General features: G+C 39.8%; 1 protein-coding gene across 4 annotated transcripts; it reads right to left on the bottom strand.

Moving 5' to 3' along the window:
* Positions 1 to 5,950: 5,950 nt before the first annotated feature.
* Positions 5,951 to 19,542, bottom strand: LOC141768394 (astacin-like metalloendopeptidase). 4 transcript variants are annotated; one of them, XM_074636695.1, is made up of 11 exons: positions 19,459 to 19,542; positions 18,729 to 18,798; positions 18,395 to 18,562; positions 15,305 to 15,457; positions 14,630 to 14,673; positions 13,845 to 14,528; positions 10,271 to 10,367; positions 9,717 to 9,902; positions 7,809 to 7,958; positions 6,986 to 7,656; positions 5,951 to 6,865 (listed from the first exon to the last, which is right to left on the bottom strand). In XM_074636695.1, the coding sequence occupies exons 1-10, from the start codon at positions 19,493 to 19,495 to the stop codon at positions 7,590 to 7,592; spliced, it is 1,656 nt and encodes a 551-aa protein (XP_074492796.1). In that variant the 5' UTR covers positions 19,496 to 19,542; the 3' UTR covers positions 5,951 to 6,865; positions 6,986 to 7,589. The 4 variants fall into 4 exon arrangements, with proteins under 4 accessions (XP_074492796.1, XP_074492801.1, XP_074492790.1 ...); XM_074636700.1 differs by having other exon boundaries at positions 5,951 to 6,867; positions 6,995 to 7,656; XM_074636689.1 differs by having other exon boundaries at positions 5,951 to 6,890; positions 7,018 to 7,656.
* Positions 19,543 to 20,047: the final 505 nt, after the last annotated feature.

The raw sequence follows: 20,047 nt of genomic DNA, 5'->3' as shown, positions 1-20,047 counted from the left end.
CGGGTTGGTTACCTTTACATATCCAGAACAAAACAGACAGTTGGGGTCTATCAACAGGTTGATGTTGTTTCACACAGGATATCGTGAAGGTTAACCTGTCACCACAGCCGGGGATGTAGCTGCAGCTGTAGATGATTTATCCACTGGACAAGCGCTCGAACTTTAAGAAGATGAGGTAGATTTGTGTTCCCCCATAAGATATGCCAGTTTTTCTTGGAGACAAGAAGTTATTTAATCAAGGCTTTGTAAATGTTCTCTACTTTCTACCTCCGTTTTCCTAAGGTTTTTAGCCAATTTCATGTGTCAGGGGACACAGTGAAAAGAAAGTTCAGCAAAAAAGAGCTTTTTATTTTATGGGATTAGATTTGTTTCATAATAATTAAACAAAATCGTCCTAGAATCCAACAAAAACATATATTGAAAGTAAATACAAGTAATGTGAAATTAAAAAATACCTAAAAAATTTTTTGCAAAATTGACATTAAAACCTTACAAAACTTTCGATTATAAAATTCTACACTTTCCTTTCACTGATCAGGGGTCTCATTTATAAAACAGTGCGTAGGATCCATACTAAAAATGTACGAGCGCACAAAAGCCGAAAATGGCGTGCGCCAAAAAAAAATCAGACTTATAAAACTGTGCGTATGCACACCTGCACGCAATGTTCCCTTTATAAATCACAGTCCACCTGGAAATGTGCGCACGTGGATCCGCCTCATATTCCGCCCACTACACGCCCACATTCAACCATAAATGGTCGATGCAAAGCACCTTATGAATGTTTCTGCATGTGAATGAGCCTGTTGATCAGTGGATCTTTACGGTGAATCACGGCGACTCCCGAGAGGAAGACAGAGAAAAGGAGTTTTGCTGACACAGAGATGGAGGTGCTTGTTGGTGAGGAGGTCTCTGAACACTCGTTCCCTCCTGATTCTCTCATTCACGTCACATAATCCTCACGGTGACGGTATATCCACCAGCACCATGCAGCATGTTCCGAGTGTCACCGCTGTGTTTATATGTTTACAGCAATCAGACTGATCCATTCACTTAAAATGATCAAGACAATCAGCAGTATCCCCCTGGATATCATTAGAAAAAGGAAGTTTGACAGGTGTACACTATTTATTTATTTAAGTTTTATGGTGAACTTGTCCTGCATTATGATTAGGACTGATAATGATAATGACGATATGGAGAGTAACAATTGTGTGAGAGCTGTCACTGGCTTCATTTACACACTTTGTTAATTTACACAATCCATACTGGTGAAGATGTGCCGGGTGGAGGTGACTGGTGAAGCAGAGTGTGTGTGGCGCACTGCGGTGGCACTGGAGACAGTCTGATAGTTGCATCGGATAGATGTTTTCATTTTGTCTATTTATACTGTATCTGTCCCTATCTAATAAACCATAAATAAATTAATAAGTAATATCATCACTGCAGCGATTTTACACAACAACTTTATGAAAACTAATATGGTACTTGGTGATATCTGCACACTATTAGAAGATCTTATTAAAACTATTGGCGCTCTGTTCTGCCATTCTTTAATGCTATTTGATATAATCCTGGATTTCAACAGCTGCTCCACAGCTGATTGCGACTGTCGGTAGTCCGGTCCTCTCCTCTGCGCTCTGGAGGACGTGATGGAGACAGCGCTGATGAGATACTGAGCGGAATTTGCTTTGAGATTTGAGTTGATCTTTTACATTTGTAAGGTGCTTATGGAATAGTTATGGCTGAATAGCACAAATAACACTGCTGTTTTAAATGTTTATGATAAAGTGGATATAAGTATGAAGTGAAGTTAAATGTGTGAGAGGCATCATTATACGTATAATGACATTTAATGTCTACAGTCTGGCTTCAATTCATCTGCGTCTCCATTTTCCTCTGCCTCGGTTCCTCCATAATGTACGTACGCACGGGTCAAAGTTTCCGTACCGGTGCGCACATTCTCCCGTCAAGTTTGTTTTTATAGATCACAACTGTTGCGTGGGAAGTGGCGTACGCACATTCAGGCCCCGTTTTGTGCGTATGCAACGGTTATAAATGAGACCCCAGGACCTCTCTCGTTTTCAGTTTCATAACTGAATTTTTCAGTTCAGTAGTCTGGATGAGCAACAAGTGGTAAAACTCAGCAGTAAAACTGAAAAAAATGGACAGCAAAAGATCAATAATAATTTGGTGAAGACAAATTGAGAATTATGTAATACTATACAGATTAGTATAGTTTTATTGTAAATTTTGCCTTTAGGCTCATTTGTTTTTGGTTTAAAATGATTTTCATTCACTTCCAATTAAACATATTTTTGTCAGGTTTAGGTTTTGTTTGGACCCCAAAGCAGAGACGGACACAGGTAAGTAAAAAATTAAAACAGTTTATTTTCCAACCAAAAAGAGACGCAGGCAGTGGAGGCAGGGAGCTGGCTGACTTGTGGAGATATCACCGGTGAGGAGAGAATGGACACGAGGTCTGAGCACATGGAAAAACTCACTCACTGAAGACACGGAAGCTAGCGAAACAGCGAGGCACACAGAATAACCTGAGCAAAGGAAAAAAAAAAGGTAAGTACGGGAAACATGGGCAATACTAAAAAAATAGCAAGCTACAAAAACACTGGGAGAGAATGCACGCATAGCACTACTGGACGAGACGGCATTATCTGGCAGTAGTGAGAGTGGCGGAGTGAAGACCAGGCTTTTATGGAGAGGTTGATGAGCTGATTGAAACCTGGTGTACCTCATTGCTGCCCTGGGAGGAGCCAGCCACACCCCTGCCACACACATGCCCTGCCATGAGAAAAAGACAGAGGGGAGAGCAAACACAAAATAACCTACCAACAAAACCAAAAACTAACAGATTCATCACATTTTTATTTTTGTTAAACAAATCTAATCCCATAACATTGGTTTCGTTGTTAGACACCTACAGCTGATTTATGAGAGTGGCGAGTTCACTTGTCTTTTACTCAACATTGTCCTCTCAAATAGTTGATTCAGCCTGCTTAACCTCCACCTTCATACAGTATATATACATATATATCATTTATCTTGATAAATAAAATAAAATAATAAAACAGTTGCTTGATCTTACATCATTGTTGTGGACATTTTAAATAAAGAGACGTCGTACCCATGAAAGGGTAGTAAAGTATACATATTTTAATTGCAATGGAGATACACAGACCTTACTATCAAGAAGACAGGCAGGGCATCTCATGGACTCTTTTACACAGTACAATAAATAGTACTTCAGAGAACATAGCACTGGAATAATATTGGCTCTTAGCCAAAAGCAAAAACACTTTCACCTAATCCTAAACGTCCAAGTGAACAAATGATTATTGTATGTACTGTCCATAAAGGTCATAACCTCAGCTCATGTTATTAATCTTTGTGAACACATTCATGAACATCGTAAAAACAGTCTCCAGATGGGCTAAGTGACAGTCCCATCACAGTAATCAAGAGTGAAATCATGATAAACTAATGTTGCATGCACACTTACTTTCACATCAGCACTTCTGATCTTCTGATGAATGCAGGCCGGTACTTCCCCATGATAAAGTGCAAGAAGTCTCTAAAATGTATGACTCCAACTTGCAGGTGGCAGATGGGCATTGGTAGCAATCTTTAAATTGATTTTTCCCCCTATTGTCCAATTAAAACATTATAATGTGATTCTGATTCTGATTCTGATGCATCTGGCACACAAAACAAATGCATCATGTTAATCTAAGAATCTGTCAATGAGTCTTCGTTGCTGCACCCAGCGCCAGCACACAAATATAACTTTAAAGGGCCTCAATCAGAGATTGGCTAAACAACTCACTCTTGTAAGATAAAATATTTTCAGAGAAGATAAATAATACACTTAAAGAATATACAAAGATAAATAATACTTGGGGCACTAATCCAATTATTATATGGGAGGGAGCTAAAGCTGTTTTATGGGTACACAGAATAGCATACTCTGCATTTAAGAAAAGACAAAAACAACAAAAAAGACACTTCAACAATTAAAAAAAACAACATAAAAATACAAATGAACAAGAAAATCTAATTAAAAATAAATACAAATAGTTGTATTGGATCCACACAGAGGAAGTGGAGAATCCAATGAAATATACAAAAAAGAAATATGCAGGGCACATTTGTTCAAACTTTTAGCAATTAGACTTAAGAAATAAAGCAGTACCGCTCATTATACTAAATTAAAAACATGAGGCAGCCCAATAATACTAACCACTAACCAGATATCACCGAGCTCAAAGATGGATTTAAAATGAAATGGGACTTAAAGAAAAAATAAATATTTTGGAATCTATCTTACTGGAGACATAAAAACCCTGTATATACACAATTGCCAAGTTTTGGAAAATAAATTGAGACAAGACCTCAACAGATGGAAAACAGTACCAGAATCAATACTGATTAAAGTAGAAAGCGTGCAAATGATGATTATTCCACAATTATTTTTCTTATTTCAAACCTTACCTATTAACATTCTACATAGTAATTTTTAAATGTGTAATACAACGCTTTCAAATTATATCTGGATTTATAAAAGGAAAGGGAAAAAAAATGTATGCTAACCCAACCTACAGAAAAGGGAGGTATTAGTTTCCCAGATTTAATGATCTATTTCTATGCTACTCAAGAAGATATACTAATGAAATGGACAAACAATGAAGTAAAACCTAATTTTAGTTTCAATTTAAATTTATTTATATTGTGTCAAATCATAACAGAAGTTATCTAGAGATACTTTTCATACAGAGCAGGTCTAGACCACACACTATAATTTACAAAGACCCAACATGAGATCCCCCATGAGCATGCACTCGGTGCAACAGTGGCAAGAAAAAACTCCCCTTTCACTGGTAGAAACCTTGGGCAGAACCAGGCTCTGGGTTTGCGGCCATCTGCCTCGACTGGCTGTGTTGAGAAAGAGAGAGAGAGGGGGGGGGGGGGGGGAAATGCACACCAACGACAACAATGACACAACAGCTATAATAATAATAATATAAATAAGCTCAATAAGATGAATAATAGTAGTGGTGGATCTAATAGAATGATAGTAATAATAGAAATAGTAAAAATAATAATAGACATAATAATAATAATAGTAGTGGGGCTGCACGGTGGTGCAGTGGTCAGCACTGTCTGCGACTGTAGAGGGTTGCAGGTTCGAATCCAGCTTTGGGAGTTTGCATGTTCTACCCGTGTTGGCGTGGGTTTTCTCCGGGTTCTTCGGCTTCCTCCCACAGTCCAAAGACATGCAGGTTAGGTTAATTGTTGACTCTAAATTGCCCGTAGGTGTGAAGGTGAGTGTGAATGGTTGTCTTTCTCTATGTGTCAGCCCTGTGATAGTCTGGCGACCTGTCCAGGGTGTACCCTGCCTTCGCCCAACGTCAGCTGGGATCGGTTCCAGCGCCCCTGAATGGAATAAGTGGTTACAGATAATGGATGGATGGATAGTAGTAGTGGTGGATCTAATAGAATAATAGTAAGAACAGAAATAACAGTAGATTACTACTACTACTAATAATAATAATAATAGTGGTGGATCTAATAGACAATAGTAATAGCAGAAATAATAATACAAATATGTCTACAATAATAATAGCAGCAATGGATATCTATAGAATGATGATAATAGTAGCAGTAATAATAATAGAAATATGTCTGATAATAATGACAGTATTAGGGGGTGTCCAGTAGAGCCACAGCAGCAGGCGCAACTATGATCCAGGTGTAACCCCAATCCATGGATACCTGCGAGACAAGACTACGGGGAAGAAACCAAGTCAGCTGAATAAAGCCTCAGTTGGAACACTAACTTACATTAGTTTAAAGGAAATGCAAAATATACAACGGAAATAATAGCAGTTTGGAAAATACATTCATAAATTGTAGATGTATCCGTAAAATATATAAATTTGATAAAGAATGCATATATTTGAGAGAGATAGTGAGTGATCCAGATTTGTTTCCTAATAGAATGGATAAATTACCAGGAGATGATTACAAATTATATGATAGATTCATTCGAAACATTAGCAACTAAATTTAGTATAGGTAACAATAATTGCTTTAGATATTTACAAATAAGGAGCTATCTCATGAAACAGCAGAGCAAAGAACAGTCAGAGAATGCATTGGTTGCTGAAATTTATAAACAGAAATAGAAACAGTGAAAATGGTAAGATCTTAAAACTGTATAAGATCCTACAGGAAACATAGCTAAATGTGGAAAACACCAAAGAATAAACTGAACTGGCAATAGTAATTCTGGAAGAAGATTGGAAAGACAACATAATCAACATATTTGAAAGAATTTGCCAGAAAAATTAACATGAGGTCTTCCTAACACAAAATATCTACCAAATGGTGGAGGAAATATGCAGAGCACACACATTTTAAGTCTGTTCAGGGTTGAAGTTGTTGAAAACACTCTGGGGGGGCAGTTCAGGATGACGTCACAAACATACATACGTTACAACCGTCCAAAATGATACTAGGTACCACACCATTAGGAATAGAAATGGAAGGAGATAAATACCTGTATGCAATAAGACGCATATCCGCATTTAACACTAGAACCGCCAACATTCCATTACCCCCTTAGAACCGCTGGGACATCAGATGAAGACTCCTCATCCAGTGAAAATGACGGGTCATTGATCTCTCTCGCATCTGATTCTCCCTCACTCGTGTCTGCCGTTATCTCTCGCCCATCCGATTCTCCCTCACTCATGTCTGCCGTTATCTCTCCCCCATCAGATTCTCCCTCACTCATGTCTGCCGTTATCTCTCCCCCATCAGATTCTCCCTCACTCATGTCCGCCGTTATCTCTCCCCCATCAGATTCTCCCTCACTCATGTCCACCGTCATCTCTCCCCCATCAGATTCTCCCTCACTCATGTCCGCCGTTATCTCTCCCCCATCCGATTCTCCCTCACTCATGTCCACCGTTATCGCTCCCCCATCAGATTCTCCCTCACTCATGTCCGCCGTTATCTCTCCCCCATCAGATTCTCCCTCACTCATGTCCTAGAGCATTGACAGAGCTTTTTGGACATTCATCCATCTTCTGCTCCGATTCATGTTTCCAAATCCAAAATCCAAATCTGACTATCTTGCTAGCTAGCAAGCTCTAGCTCGGTAAAAATGGCCCTTCAGCGGTTCTATGTATAAATGATATTTTTTTTTTTTGTCTTTATCCCACACACCCCATAATTCACTATATGATTAATAACCCCATTTTACTAAAAGTCATGCACTGAGAGATATAGGGGTTTCATTTTAACAAATTGACATGCATTTGAAAACGCTAGGGAGGTTAAAATGACCCTTTGGTGGTTCTAGTGTCAAACAAATCACACCAACTTGGCTGGATGTTTAACCACAATCTATCAGCACTTGAAAACTAACATTCAAAGGGATAAAAGAAATGGAAAGAATCACCTATAAGTTAAGAAACAGAGAAGAGGAATTTAAAAGAAACTGGAGTACGTTGGTCACGGAATAGATGTAGTGGAACAGCGAAACTAAGAGTACTACAGACACCTTCTTTTTAATGGTATCTGCATTCTTGCATCTGAGTGTTTCCCTCGCAGTATGTCAAAGTCCATTGGCGGTCGCTGTCAACGAGAAACAATAACATTTTGAGAGCATTTACAAACTGGTAATTCCATTGTTATTATGAATAATTGGTAAAAGGTTTGGCATCTAAGAGTCACTGTAAGTGGGATGTGGATGTATCCCTGTGATAAATTGTTACAAAGTAACTTACCATGTTTTATCATCAAAGGAGCTTTTCACTCCCGTTAGGAAGTAGTCGTCGGAGGCTGTCCAGCTCAAAGATTCCTTAAAGTCGTTGATCTCTGTTGTTTTGCAGTTGGACGTGGTAAAACCAGGATAACTACAGCAGTAAAACTTCCATCTGAAATAGAAAAACAATGTGTTAATTTACAGTAGCTATCAACTATGTTAATATTAGAATGCAGCTGCATTGTTTTACTCAACCTGCAATTGAAAGTTAAAGGTCACCTATTATGCAAAATGCACTTTTCCATGTCTTTTAAACATCAATATCTGTCCCCAGTGTGTCTACAGGCCACCATAGTATCATAAAAGACCATCCTCTCTCTTTTTCTCCTCCTCCGTTTGTCCGGAAATGGGTGCAGAAAAAAAATTTGCTTTTTTTCCTTGTATTCTGACGTCATTTGAGAAATGCAAGCCATTTAAGGGTTTCCTGGTCGAACCAGAGAGAACCTTCAGTAGCTGACCCCGCCCCACAGCACGTCACTGTCTCTCCTCCTCAACCGAACTTGAGCAAAGTAGCTCCTGTTAGTCTGCAAGAACCAGCAGAACAGTCTTCATGTACTCCCATCATCTAAATATAACATGTTCATTCACAAAGGCTTTATGTAATTACACTGTTTAAACAGATGATATTTATATATTATATATATTTGATGTCATGCATGTAGCAGATTACAGGTAGTAAATAGTGACTTGTAAGCAACACAACACATTTCTGTTTCACAGTCAAACTTTATTTGAGTAGACAGATGACAATATTAATTATTCACAGCATTTGTAATCATCTCACCTGTTAGTTAGTTAAGTTAACATGGTACAGGAGAAAGTCTTCAGCTCTGGTAAACTATGGTAAACTAAGCTCCGGTGGTCTGTAGTCATGGTAACACAGAGACAGCTATATACCATTACTCTGATCTTCCATACATTTATCTTTTAGCAGAAATAATGAACTGACTACTGTTTCACATCTTCTATTTTCCACCCTGATGGTCGCTGTGTTTACACACCGTGTCATAGCGGTAGCATGTAGCTAACCCGTTAGCATGTAGCTACATGCTAACGGGTTAGCTACATGCTACCGGGTTAGCTCTGTATCTCCATGTGAACAGAGCTAACCCGTTAGCATGTAGCTACATGCTAACGGGTTAGCTCTGTATCTCCCATCTGCCCACAGCTGTCTGCTCTCAGCTGTCTGCTCTCCTCTGGGATGATTCTGTCGGTCATTTCTCACAGATGGATCTGTAAAGACAGACGTAAAACAGAGTGTATTTTTACGGTTTACAGAGTTGATGCATGAGGTAAACACTGAGCTAACTAACAGAGATATAAATAGTATTATTTACCTGAGAGAAACCGTCAGGAAAACCTGGAATCTGGACCGCAGATGTTCATCATGTGTCGCCGATTTCTGATCAGATTCCTCCGGTAACGTGCGCTGGGTGAAGTTTCTGGTTTATAAACTTTAAAGTGGTTTATAAGCTCTATTCTAGCTCCTCTCTCTCCACTCCTCTCTATCCCTGCTCTCAGGCCGCGAGGGGGGCGGGGAGGGTGACGCTGTGTTGTTGAGGACGTTTGATTGACAGAAAACGCTGACCAATCAGAGCAGAGTGGGAGGAGACAGAGGCTACAGACACAGAAATCAGCACTTTTGGAAATGGGCTGAAACAGAGGTTATAGAGACATGCTGGAATGCATGATCTGATTGTTTTTTTGAAAAAAAAACTTCAGAGACATGGTTTGGAGGTGTCTGAGACCTATAATAACTAGTTTAAATGGAGTATAATATGTGACCTTTAATTATAACTCTTTTTTTTTTTTGGTGAAAATTAAGAATGGGTCGATTTTTATTTAGTGAAAAGAAAAAAAAATGACTTACTTCCTGTCATGGTAGATGCTGCTGTGAGTACTGTTGGTCCCTGAAATCACTTCATTGTCTCCACATTTGAAGTTGAATTCTGCCTCAAATGCGTTCACATGAGCTGACCACTTGCATGTTCTGGTTAACTTGAAAGACTTGCACGAAAAAGCCCAAAGTCGATCTTTTTGGTCACTATTGTAGAGACTATTGTGGAAACAGAAAGAGGAATAAAGATATGGGTAAATATGGGTTTGTATTATTCTGTTTCCATAGAAGAGACAAAGACAATTACCTGTATTTTCATGATATCACTGAAAAGGTAAGAATTGAAAGGCACTTGTTTGCCCAAGAAATCCTAAACTACAGATAGCCTATGGCTACTTTAACTGTGTTTAACAGGGGTACTTTTTAACCCAGGTCTTGTATTAACCCAGATTTCGGTATTCAATCTTGAAAGAGCCTAGGATACACATCATGTGTTCATATAACATAAATTTGACATTTGCTCCAACCCTGATGGGTGTAAATATTTATAAGGCATTATGTAAAAACATTAATTCTATACTGCCCACCTTGTGATGCCAGAAACAGCTTGGCCAGAAGGACACGTGCGATTAAATGGGTTGTTGAACTTATTGTCCCATTTGCCGTATTTATGGAGGTAATCCTCTGTGAGAAAAAGGATAGTTTACTTGGTGAGTTATAGACAAAGATGTAAACAGAAAAGGTCTTAAAGACTGGAAAAGTTACATTAAGCCAGCATGGTTAAAGGGACTGTTTGCAAGAATCAGAAATTGCTTGTTAACAGCGACACCTGTGACCGTTAAATCAACGTAAGTCAGCGCACTGTTGCTCGCGCTCACACTTGTGCTCGCTTTACATAGACATAAACGAGCATCGCTCAAAACAGTGAGGCGACACACGTCAGCTAAAACCACAATATCACTCTATATTTCACCTGCTTGTCAGTAATGTTAGCTGACCAGACGGAGGTCTCTCCATGAATCAGTGCTGATCCTAGTGTTGGCTTTTCCTGCCTCAGCCTCCTGACCGCGGCCGGAGGGAACAGGGGAGACACCGGAGTTTTGGTCGGAGACGATAATGTTTCTCGCTACGGAGCCCCATCACTTCACAAGACACATAGTGGAGCGGCTAACATCCATTTTTCAGTCAAATCGTGCAAATAGTGATACAAGCACCAAATTTGGCATGATGATTCCCGAGGGGTCACTTAGCAAATATAAACGATCGGCCACTTGAAAATCCAAGACGGCGGCCATTTTTCAAGATGGCCGCCAAATTGACCTGCCGTTAATGGTTTCTCTCATAGAAATTCATCTACTTGGTCAATTTGAGTGATCTTGGTGTCAAATTATGTGTTTTCTAGCATGCTGGATCTTATTTTGATAGTTTTAATAATTTTGAACTGCAATATGGCGGACATTTTTAAGATGGCTGTCAAATTTACTTGCAGAGAATGCTTTTCTTAAAGAAATGCATGTACTTGGTCAACTTGAATGATTGTGATGTAGAATTATATGTTTTCTGGTATGCTATCTAATCTAACAATTTTTACAGCTTTAACATCCTCCAATAAGTTTTTTTTTTTTTACTTTTGGCTGTCCGGTGAGTCTTTGCTTTGTGGTGTTTGCAAGGCTCAATTGGCTTGTAGGCCTACTGTTGTAGATATCAATAGCTGCTGTTGCCATAGGTGTAGGGGCTTAGTGGTAGAGGTAGCACCTTTGTTTCAGAAGTCAGCCACATCCTCCAGGATGGACTACTCGCACTGGTTCACACTACTTGCCCAACTCTCATCTATGGCTCCATGAAGTTGCCAGTGCACGGCAATGACCACACCTCGGACACCATGTTGGCTCATGGGCTGAACTAGGTGAGGGTAAAACACAGAGAGTCTCTGTGTGATGGAGTATTTCTAGCTCCAAATTTCAAAGTGCATAGAGTCAACGAACCAGCCATCTTTATCCATGAGGTTCCCACACCAACATATCTATCAGTTGCCTCTTTCTGGTCTTGGCAAACACAGACAGGCCAACATACATAGCAAAAGGTGTCTTCCTGTCCTTGGATTGCCTGTGGACCTGCGATCCTTCCCTGTATTTGGCAAAACAGCTCTACTGTAACAGTTGCAAGGTCAGATTTTGATGTGCCATTTTGGAGTTGTGACTTGATATCAGCCCCATGTTCAATCATACATACAAACTGAAGCAGTGATGGTGGGACGGTATCTTGCTGTTGAATTCTGATTTATGCTGAAACATGTCACGACGTATCATCTGAGCAGCCTTTGCCAGGTGGACTGCTTCTCCATATTTGCTTCCTTCTTCTGGGACAGCTCTTCTTTCTTCTGCAGCTGTTGGGCATTCAGATAGGCTCGTTCTCGTTTGTACAGAGCAGCCAAGCAAGCAGGCTGACATCTCCAGCACTCAGATTGGGAAGGAGCTTTCCATCACTGAACGGGCACTTGCTTGCATGGGATACAGCTAGGTTCATGCATTATTTTACGCAATCTGTACACTATCTGGATAACTGAAACCCCATTATCCTTGGCTCGGCTCTCCCGCGCTTGCACATCCTGTCGATTCAGGTTTTGCTGCCTTAAACTGATCAGGGGTTGGTAGTAAGCAGCATTTTGGACACTAAGTATAATGCTGAATCCTACTTAGCTGACGTTAAACCCCATTCTGAGTTACACAGCAGCGATTGTCACCAGTGTGCCCTGGTAGTGCCCGACAATCACTCCTTTACAGTTCTTTGCTGTTTTTCCAATTCTGGCAGTTGGGTTGGAACCTCATGGATAAAGATGGCTGGTTCGTTGACTCTATGCACTTTGACATTTAGAGCTAGACATACTCCATCACAGAGATACTCTCTGTGTGCTACCCTCACCTAGTTCAGCCCGTGAGCCAACATGGTGTCCCGGGGTGTGGTCATTGCCGTGCACTAGCAACTTCATGGAGCCACAGGTGAGAGTTGGGCAAGTAGTGAGGACCAGTGCCAGTAGTCCATCCTGGAGGATGTGGCTGACTTCTGAAACAAAGGTACTACCCCTACCACTAAGCCCCTACACCTATGGCAACAGCAGCTATTGATATCTACAACAGTAGACCTACAAGCCAATTGAGCCATGCAAACACCACAAAGCAAAGACTCACCGGACAGCCAAAAGTAAAAAAAAAACGTATCGGAGGATGTTAAAGCTGTAAAATTAGATAGCATACCAGAAAACATATAATTCTACATCAATCATTCAAGTTGACCAAGTACATGCATTTCTTTAAGAAAAGCATTCTCTGCGAGTAAATTTGACAGCCATCTTAAAAATGTCCGCCATATTGCAGTTCAAAATTATTAAAACTATCAAAATAAGATCCAGCATGCTAGAAAACACATAATTTGACACCAAGATCACTCAAATTGACCAAGTAGATGAATTTCTATGAGAGAAACCATTAACGGCAGGTCAATTTGGCGGCCATCTTGAAAAATGGCCGCCGTCTTGGATTTTCAAGTGGTCGTTCGTTTATATTTGCTAAGTGACCCCTCGGGAATCATCATGCCAAATTTGGTGCTTGTATCACTATTTGCACGATTTTTCCACTATCCGCTCCACTAACAGGAAACCTCTGTTGGTATGGAGGAGCTGCATCATTTATTACTGCACAAAGTCCACTGTACATTCACTAGATATTCTCAGAGCTAAACTAACTCTTCTGCAGGGTGTAGTGTGCGCGCATGCATGTGAGAGTAGAGTGAAAGAGCAAGTGAGAACGAGCGCGGTGTGTGAGTGAAGGCAAGCAGGCAGGCAGAGGAGCAGAGTACAGCAGAGACTCTGGCCCTGGAGACTGAAGCCACGGTCTCCCCCGCGTCCTCCGACCGCGGCCAACACTGTTTTGCAAGACGGGCTTCACTAGATATAACTTTGCGGTTTTGCTGCTTCCGTGTAGTTTGTGTTGGAGTCTGAGTCTGAACAGCGTAGCCACACGCGAGCGCGCATGGGACACCGACCCCCAATGATTTATACGTGTGAGAAGTTACGAACAGTCCCTTTAAGACTCATGGAATAAAACTACTACTTTGTAAACTGAATATTCCCTATTGCTGTAACTGCTTTAGTTGTATACTTACTGCAGTCGTAAAGCTTGTTGATCTTCAGAATGTCAATTTTTGACATGCCTTTCCTCTGGCCTATGTGTGCTGAAGGATCGAGGGGTTCGATGGTATCTTCTCCATTCTTTGAGAACGTTTTCCGTGCATAATGCATTACAGAGGAGTAGTCATATGGAAGATCGAGGTTGTTTGTCTCAAGTTTTCTGAAGTTTTTTATTTGCTCTGGCACGATGTTTTCAATGTTGATCTCGACGTAATCATCCCTGTCACTTCTGTTTTGCTCATGCCAGAAGCCAAGTGCGTGAATGAGCTCGTGCTGAATGTTGCCTACTTTAACGCAACCTTCACCCAGAGATAATTCTTGATCGCCTCCAGCTCGCCCAATCTGGGACTCACATGTTGCTTCTGTTTTCACAATGCTGATGTAGTCTGTGTCGTCTGGCTGCACTTTATGAGGAACAAACCGGATGCAGGTGGTCATGTCAAACACCCTGATTGCACAGTGAATAGTCGTCTTTTCGTGGGAGGTAAAGGCATCACTTATGGTATATGGCACTTGAACCTTCTCATGTATCTTTGACCATCTGCAGCCTTCACAGATTTTTGCATTCCTTTTGTTTCGGACAGAACGATCTCCTTTCATAAAAAAGTCTTTTACTGGTTGCTTCATAGTAAGGATGTGTGTGTTGCCTGTCTGGGTATCTAAAAATAGATTGAAAAAGATTTAGTCAAATTAAATGTATCTGATAAACTATGTTTATCTTTATCATATATATATATATACAAATAAATAAACAATTTACCTTTTGTTGTTCCTTTGCAGTAATTGAAACTCCAGCGATGATCTCTATCAATAAAAAAAACAGTCATTATGTGATGTATTTAGAACGTTGAGGTATTCATTACTAATTTCATCAATAATAGCTCTACTCAACTGGCAGCAGTGGTACACAATATATTGTAAAGATCCTTGGTTTAGATGCAGACTGTTTAACTTTGCCGCTTTGTCACGCCCACAGTCACAACTGGTTACACCTAGCGTCACTTTAGGATCAGGCAACAGAACCACCATAGTTAGGTTTAGGAAAGAACTACATGAATGTGCTTAAAACTTCTATGTTTGTACAGTGAAAATGACACTGAACATTATGAACACGGGACACAAACAAACAACTGATTGTAAAGTGACACACAGGACACAAACAGAAGTCTCCTGGATGAAAGCCTTGTGTTTGTTGGAACAATCCATCTCCCCTCCCGCCCGCCCAGTATGTGTCTTTTCACTCTTTAAACTATGTCACCACACTCCCGGTACTTTCTTGAAGCGCTTACTGTTGGGTTTACATTGTAGTTAATGGAACAGCTTCATACCGGCACTAAGTGGTTCCTCGTGCGGCGGTATCGAACGCCAATGCCCGTCATTATTTGATGCCCTGGGAATGAGAACGGGCTGGACTTTCTGTTGTCAGTATATTTACCCATTGGTATTCTTTTGGTAAGTCTGGACCCCTGTTAGGAAGTGGCCTGCAGGGAGTTCCCAGTTGAAGTCTTCAGTAAGGTAGTTGACCATTGGGGTTTCCCGACATTCAAATGTGATAAAGTTTGGAGCAGAGCAGCAGAGTAATTTCCAACTGAAACAAGATTAGATCAAGTTAACAATTATACATTTTCCAATATGCCTTAAAACCATTTAGAATTTAGCATTTAAGATATGTTAGGGGTAATTTGCATTAATAACAGCATCAGTCCTCCTTAAAATGCTGTCAGGAAAGTGTGTGCGGATGGATTTCGGACCTCCGCTTAAATGTGGAAGGTTGTCATATTTTAGTCTTAATCAAGAAGCAATGGCCTTAACCCTCCTGTTAGGCTCATTTTATGTTTATTTACCATGTGTTCCTGATCCAAAATGACCGTCCCATTATAGCTGATTATAAATCCATAATAATACATGTATTATCACCCAATGTTGTGTTAGATCATTTTATTATCAACTTAAGTTGTTTGGAACATTACACGTTTTGAACATCTATTTGTTTCAAGGTCCTGGGTTTTTGCTAAAGTTTGTTTCCTGATTTAGTTTGAAAGTCCTCTCATCTTGTGTGTTGTCTGTTTTGACTTCCTGCCTTTTTGATTGTCTGCCCTGCCCTGACCAGTTTTACCAGTCCCTAATTAGTTCTGTACTCAACTCACCTCCTGCTCACCTGTTCTCACTTTTCCAGTTAGCCAGGTACTTTTTACCACGTCACCTTTTTTCTTTGTTGTTTCGTCTTAGTTCATTCTTTGTATCTAGTGTACCTGCCTTGCTCCTAGTGTTTCTGGTTATTCAGCATTCCATTGTTTTGGATTCATTTCTCTTCTCAACCTGATCTTGGACTCTGAGCTGTAAGTCTTTTTTGTTAATAAATCATCAAACTGTCCCTGCCGCCACATCTTCAATTTGTTCTGAGCTTAAGGCCAAACCTGCTTTCCGCAAACGTGACAATTTGCTATTATGGCCTGTAGGCCTCATTGACCTGAGCTCATACAACTAGCTTTAGACTAAAAACAGCATAATGTATGGATTATTTTGACTATAACAAATACTAAGATGAAACCTGTTGTACTATTTATCACCGACTACTTTATGTTAAAGTTTAAAAAGGATGATAGGCATTTTTTTGTATATATATTTGCATTTTTTTAATATATATTTATAAAGCCCTTAATGGCAACTTGCCGTCATACATCATGCCCTTATTAATATGGTCCTTTAGTCATTACTCAACTGAAGTCCCGTGTACAAACACAAAATTTGGGGAAACTGCTTTTGGTGTTTGTGCTGGAAAAACTTGGAACATTTTACAAAACACATATAAAGTGAACACATTTTTAACCATAGGTGATTTTAAATCCATGATTACAAACTACTCCGCTCTTGAATGTAACTGTTTTTAACATTGTTCAATTGTCGTCTGACTGATTGCTTCTTGTGATTCGTTAATTATGTCCTGTGTATATTTATATTTATTTTGTTTTATTGTACATTCTGTTTTATTGTACTCTCGACATCATTGAAAATGAGGGCATGCCCTCAGTGATTCCTCAAGATTTAAATAAAGGTTGAATGAAAAAATTAAAAAGCACATTTGTTTTGAAAACATTTAAAATTTTTAAATAATGGTACAAAATAACATCTGCTGTGTTCCCGGTCAAAACTGACCACTATTACTTTATTAATAAAGAAAGGACATTGGTTGTCTCTTGGTGTGGATCATATTCTGTGTTGTCTTCACCATGACTTCACCCTCTAATGCATCTTAACTGTTAAGTTTCCTGGCCTCTCTCCTCCTCACCAGTGCCATGATCAGAGATATGATCAAGAGCCTCACTTACAATATATAATTTGGTCATTGTGCAGCCACAGAACAAATTGTGAGCAAGGCCTCAAAAAGCTTTATATACCAGAGCTGCGAGAAAAGTTATATTGCAATTGTGAGAATGCCAACAGGTGTGATTCCCAAGGTGGAAAGATTCTCTTGGGGAAAGGTTTCCGTGGGGGTTGCCACGAAGGCCAAGAAGGAGAGTGTGGCCTTATCCGAAACCGCATACTATGCACTACATACTCAATATGTGTACTATCGTTCAACTTTTGTGTAAATAAACAGTAGTATGTATCTTTTCGGATACACTGAGCAGTAATTTACATTGTCACTTCCTGAGAGCCTCCTTGCCGGTTGAGACGTGTAACCATGGTAACCCGTGTCAACCTCATGTAACCAAAACAATTTGTGTGATCAGAACGGTTTGTGAGACTCAAAGTCTGAATTAATTCAATATATAATTCCTAGCAAAGTGAAATCTTATACTTACAGTTAAATTAAAGCTGTCAACGTCCGATATGAACATTGTCGTCACTACCGCAATGCATTGTTGGATATTTATGCCGCCGTAGTGTCCAGTGCTGGGAAATGGTATGCAATGCGCATACTATTGGTTTCATACTAAGGTTTTGGACATACTAAAATATCTCACATACTGTTTTAGCATACTAAATAGCATGTTAGTATGGAATTTCAGACTGTTTGTGTGTATGTGCTCACCTATGTAGTCTCACCCTATTTATAATGGCCTGGGAACAGCACAGGTGTACAACACTTAAATAAAACACCCAAAACTTAATGATAATTACCAACATTTATTTTGTGTGTTCAGATGCCCTGTGTGGACAAAGTCATGGAATCTTATGACAATCAGATTACATGAACTACATTTTTCAGGGAGAAAACTTTTAAATAAATCAACTTCGACTGGAACATAACAGGAGGGTTAAGCTTGTGTACGATTTTTTTATGCTTCAAAATGTAAAGTTATGAGTTTAATATTTACCTGTAAATATTGGTATTTGACAAGCTTTTAATTGATTAATTGATACATTTACAAGTGAAAGCATCAAGTATGGATATGTGTTTGAAAATAAACTCATCATCTCAGTTGTAATGACATATAACTGTGCTTGTATATTATTTAAATTAAAATTCCCACAATAATTCATCATACATCTGAATGCATAATTTCAACAAGCTACCAACCTTCTGTCTCCATGTTTGCTGTTGTAACTGCTGGAGACGCCAGCAACTACATGATTGGCCGGGCAGTTGTTGCTGAGTTCTTTGTCCTGGGTACCCGACCAGGAGCAGCCTGAGGTAGCATTGAAAGCCTTGCACTCAATCTTCCCTTGGCGATCTTTGTCAATGGGACTGTTGACATGAATCAAAATGATTTAATAGAAGGATCAGAGGTACCAGTGAAATATACAGTGTAAAGGTATGATAGTAGATAATATATAGTTAAATGTGCAGGATGATTACTCTCCTGAATCATACAGAAGTTGTATATATGATTTCAACTTTATGTACAACTTACCTATTAATCTGAGACACAACATGTTTATCTGGACAGGCATGATGCAAAATGTCCTGTGCTCTGTGTCCACCTGTAAAAAACATGTGGTTAAGTGGATTAATAATCACCATCATCAACATAATCAGGCTGGCTATGAAAAGTAAAGCACTGTAATTTGTGTATGTCCCAAGAAATTAATTTTTCTGTAATTTTACATAATCGCGAACCAGGAAATACAAACTGCAAATGCCACGTAGGGAGAAGGTCAGGGTGGATAAAAAAATATCGGCCTTTTACCCAGGAGACCGCCGTTTGTGTCCCGTGTGAAACAAGAAGTCAATTTTGATTTATTTGTCATGTAAGATACGTATTTACGCCACTTCTTGAGTTATGTTAAGCCAAACCACAATATTTCCTCAGCCTAACTAAGCAGCTTTCTTGCCTTAATCTAAGGAAGTTGTTTCTAATGAAGAAGGAAGTTTATTTTGAAAAGCCTGTATGCATGTAACGAGTGGAAATGATCCAAAAAGGAGGAATACTTTTTTTCTAAGATATCATATTTACGAACTGTTGTACGAGAATACGCTGACATAATACAATCACAGAATTAGTGCTGCTGGCATGATTTTGAGGTGATTCAGTCTTATCTTTACAAAGGTATACACAGATATGTACAAAGAATATCCTTCTCGAAGCACATCATACACATCTCCTTTAGTGTCAATTTAATATAAGAGGTTGATGTTCTTACCTGTCAGAAGGACGAAAACCACGATGAAGGTCCACATTTAATATGATGTGTTAGTGTCTAACCTGTGTGGAGACTGCCTTCAATGACTGCAAGTACTGTAATGTGTACGCTTGTGACAAGGAAACAATAACACTGTGTCTTCTTCTGTGGGTGTGTCAGTACACTCTGGCATGAGAACATGTAGTGCTTCCTTGTACAAAACAGCAGAGTACCTTGGTCACTTGTACAAACAAAAGACAATAGAAGAGAAATTGCCCTCTCTTCTTCTAGTGCCATAATTACTTATATCTACTAGCCTAAATAATAATTTCAACATCTCCCCCTCGGATCCTCGGCAACAAGTCGGACTCGTTTCCGGTGGGGGTTGGCCTCCGCCAGGGCTGCGCTTTGTCACCAATCCTGTTCGTGATATTCACGGACAGGATATCGAGGCGTAATCGGGGGGAGGAGGGTCTGCAGTTCGGTGTGCTGAGGATCTCATCGCTGCTTTTTGCAGATGATGTGGTCCTGTTGGCATCATCGGTCTGCGACCTCCAGCACTCACTGGATCGGTTCGCAGCCGAGTGTGACGCAGTCGGGATGAGAATCA

The sequence above is a fragment of the Sebastes fasciatus genome, chromosome 1 (assembly GCF_043250625.1).
Source record: "Sebastes fasciatus isolate fSebFas1 chromosome 1, fSebFas1.pri, whole genome shotgun sequence".
Taxonomy (NCBI): Eukaryota; Metazoa; Chordata; class Actinopteri; order Perciformes; family Sebastidae; genus Sebastes; species Sebastes fasciatus.
Note: the sequence above shows the minus strand (reverse complement) of the source record. Positions and strands in the feature narration are given on the sequence as shown.

Bases quoted from the DNA above. Each gene is read 5' to 3' on its own strand.
- LOC141768394 (XM_074636695.1), bottom strand. From the start codon at position 19,495: ATGTGGACCTTCATCGTGGTTTTCGTCCTTCTGACAG. The intron at 15,458-18,394 runs GTTGGTAGCTTG...ATCTTGTTTCAG, and splicing joins AGCAAACATGGAGACAGAAG to TTGGAAATTACTCTGCTGCT. The intron at 7,657-7,808 runs GTAAGTTACTTT...TCTCGTTGACAG, and splicing joins TCCTTTGATGATAAAACATG to CGACCGCCAATGGACTTTGA.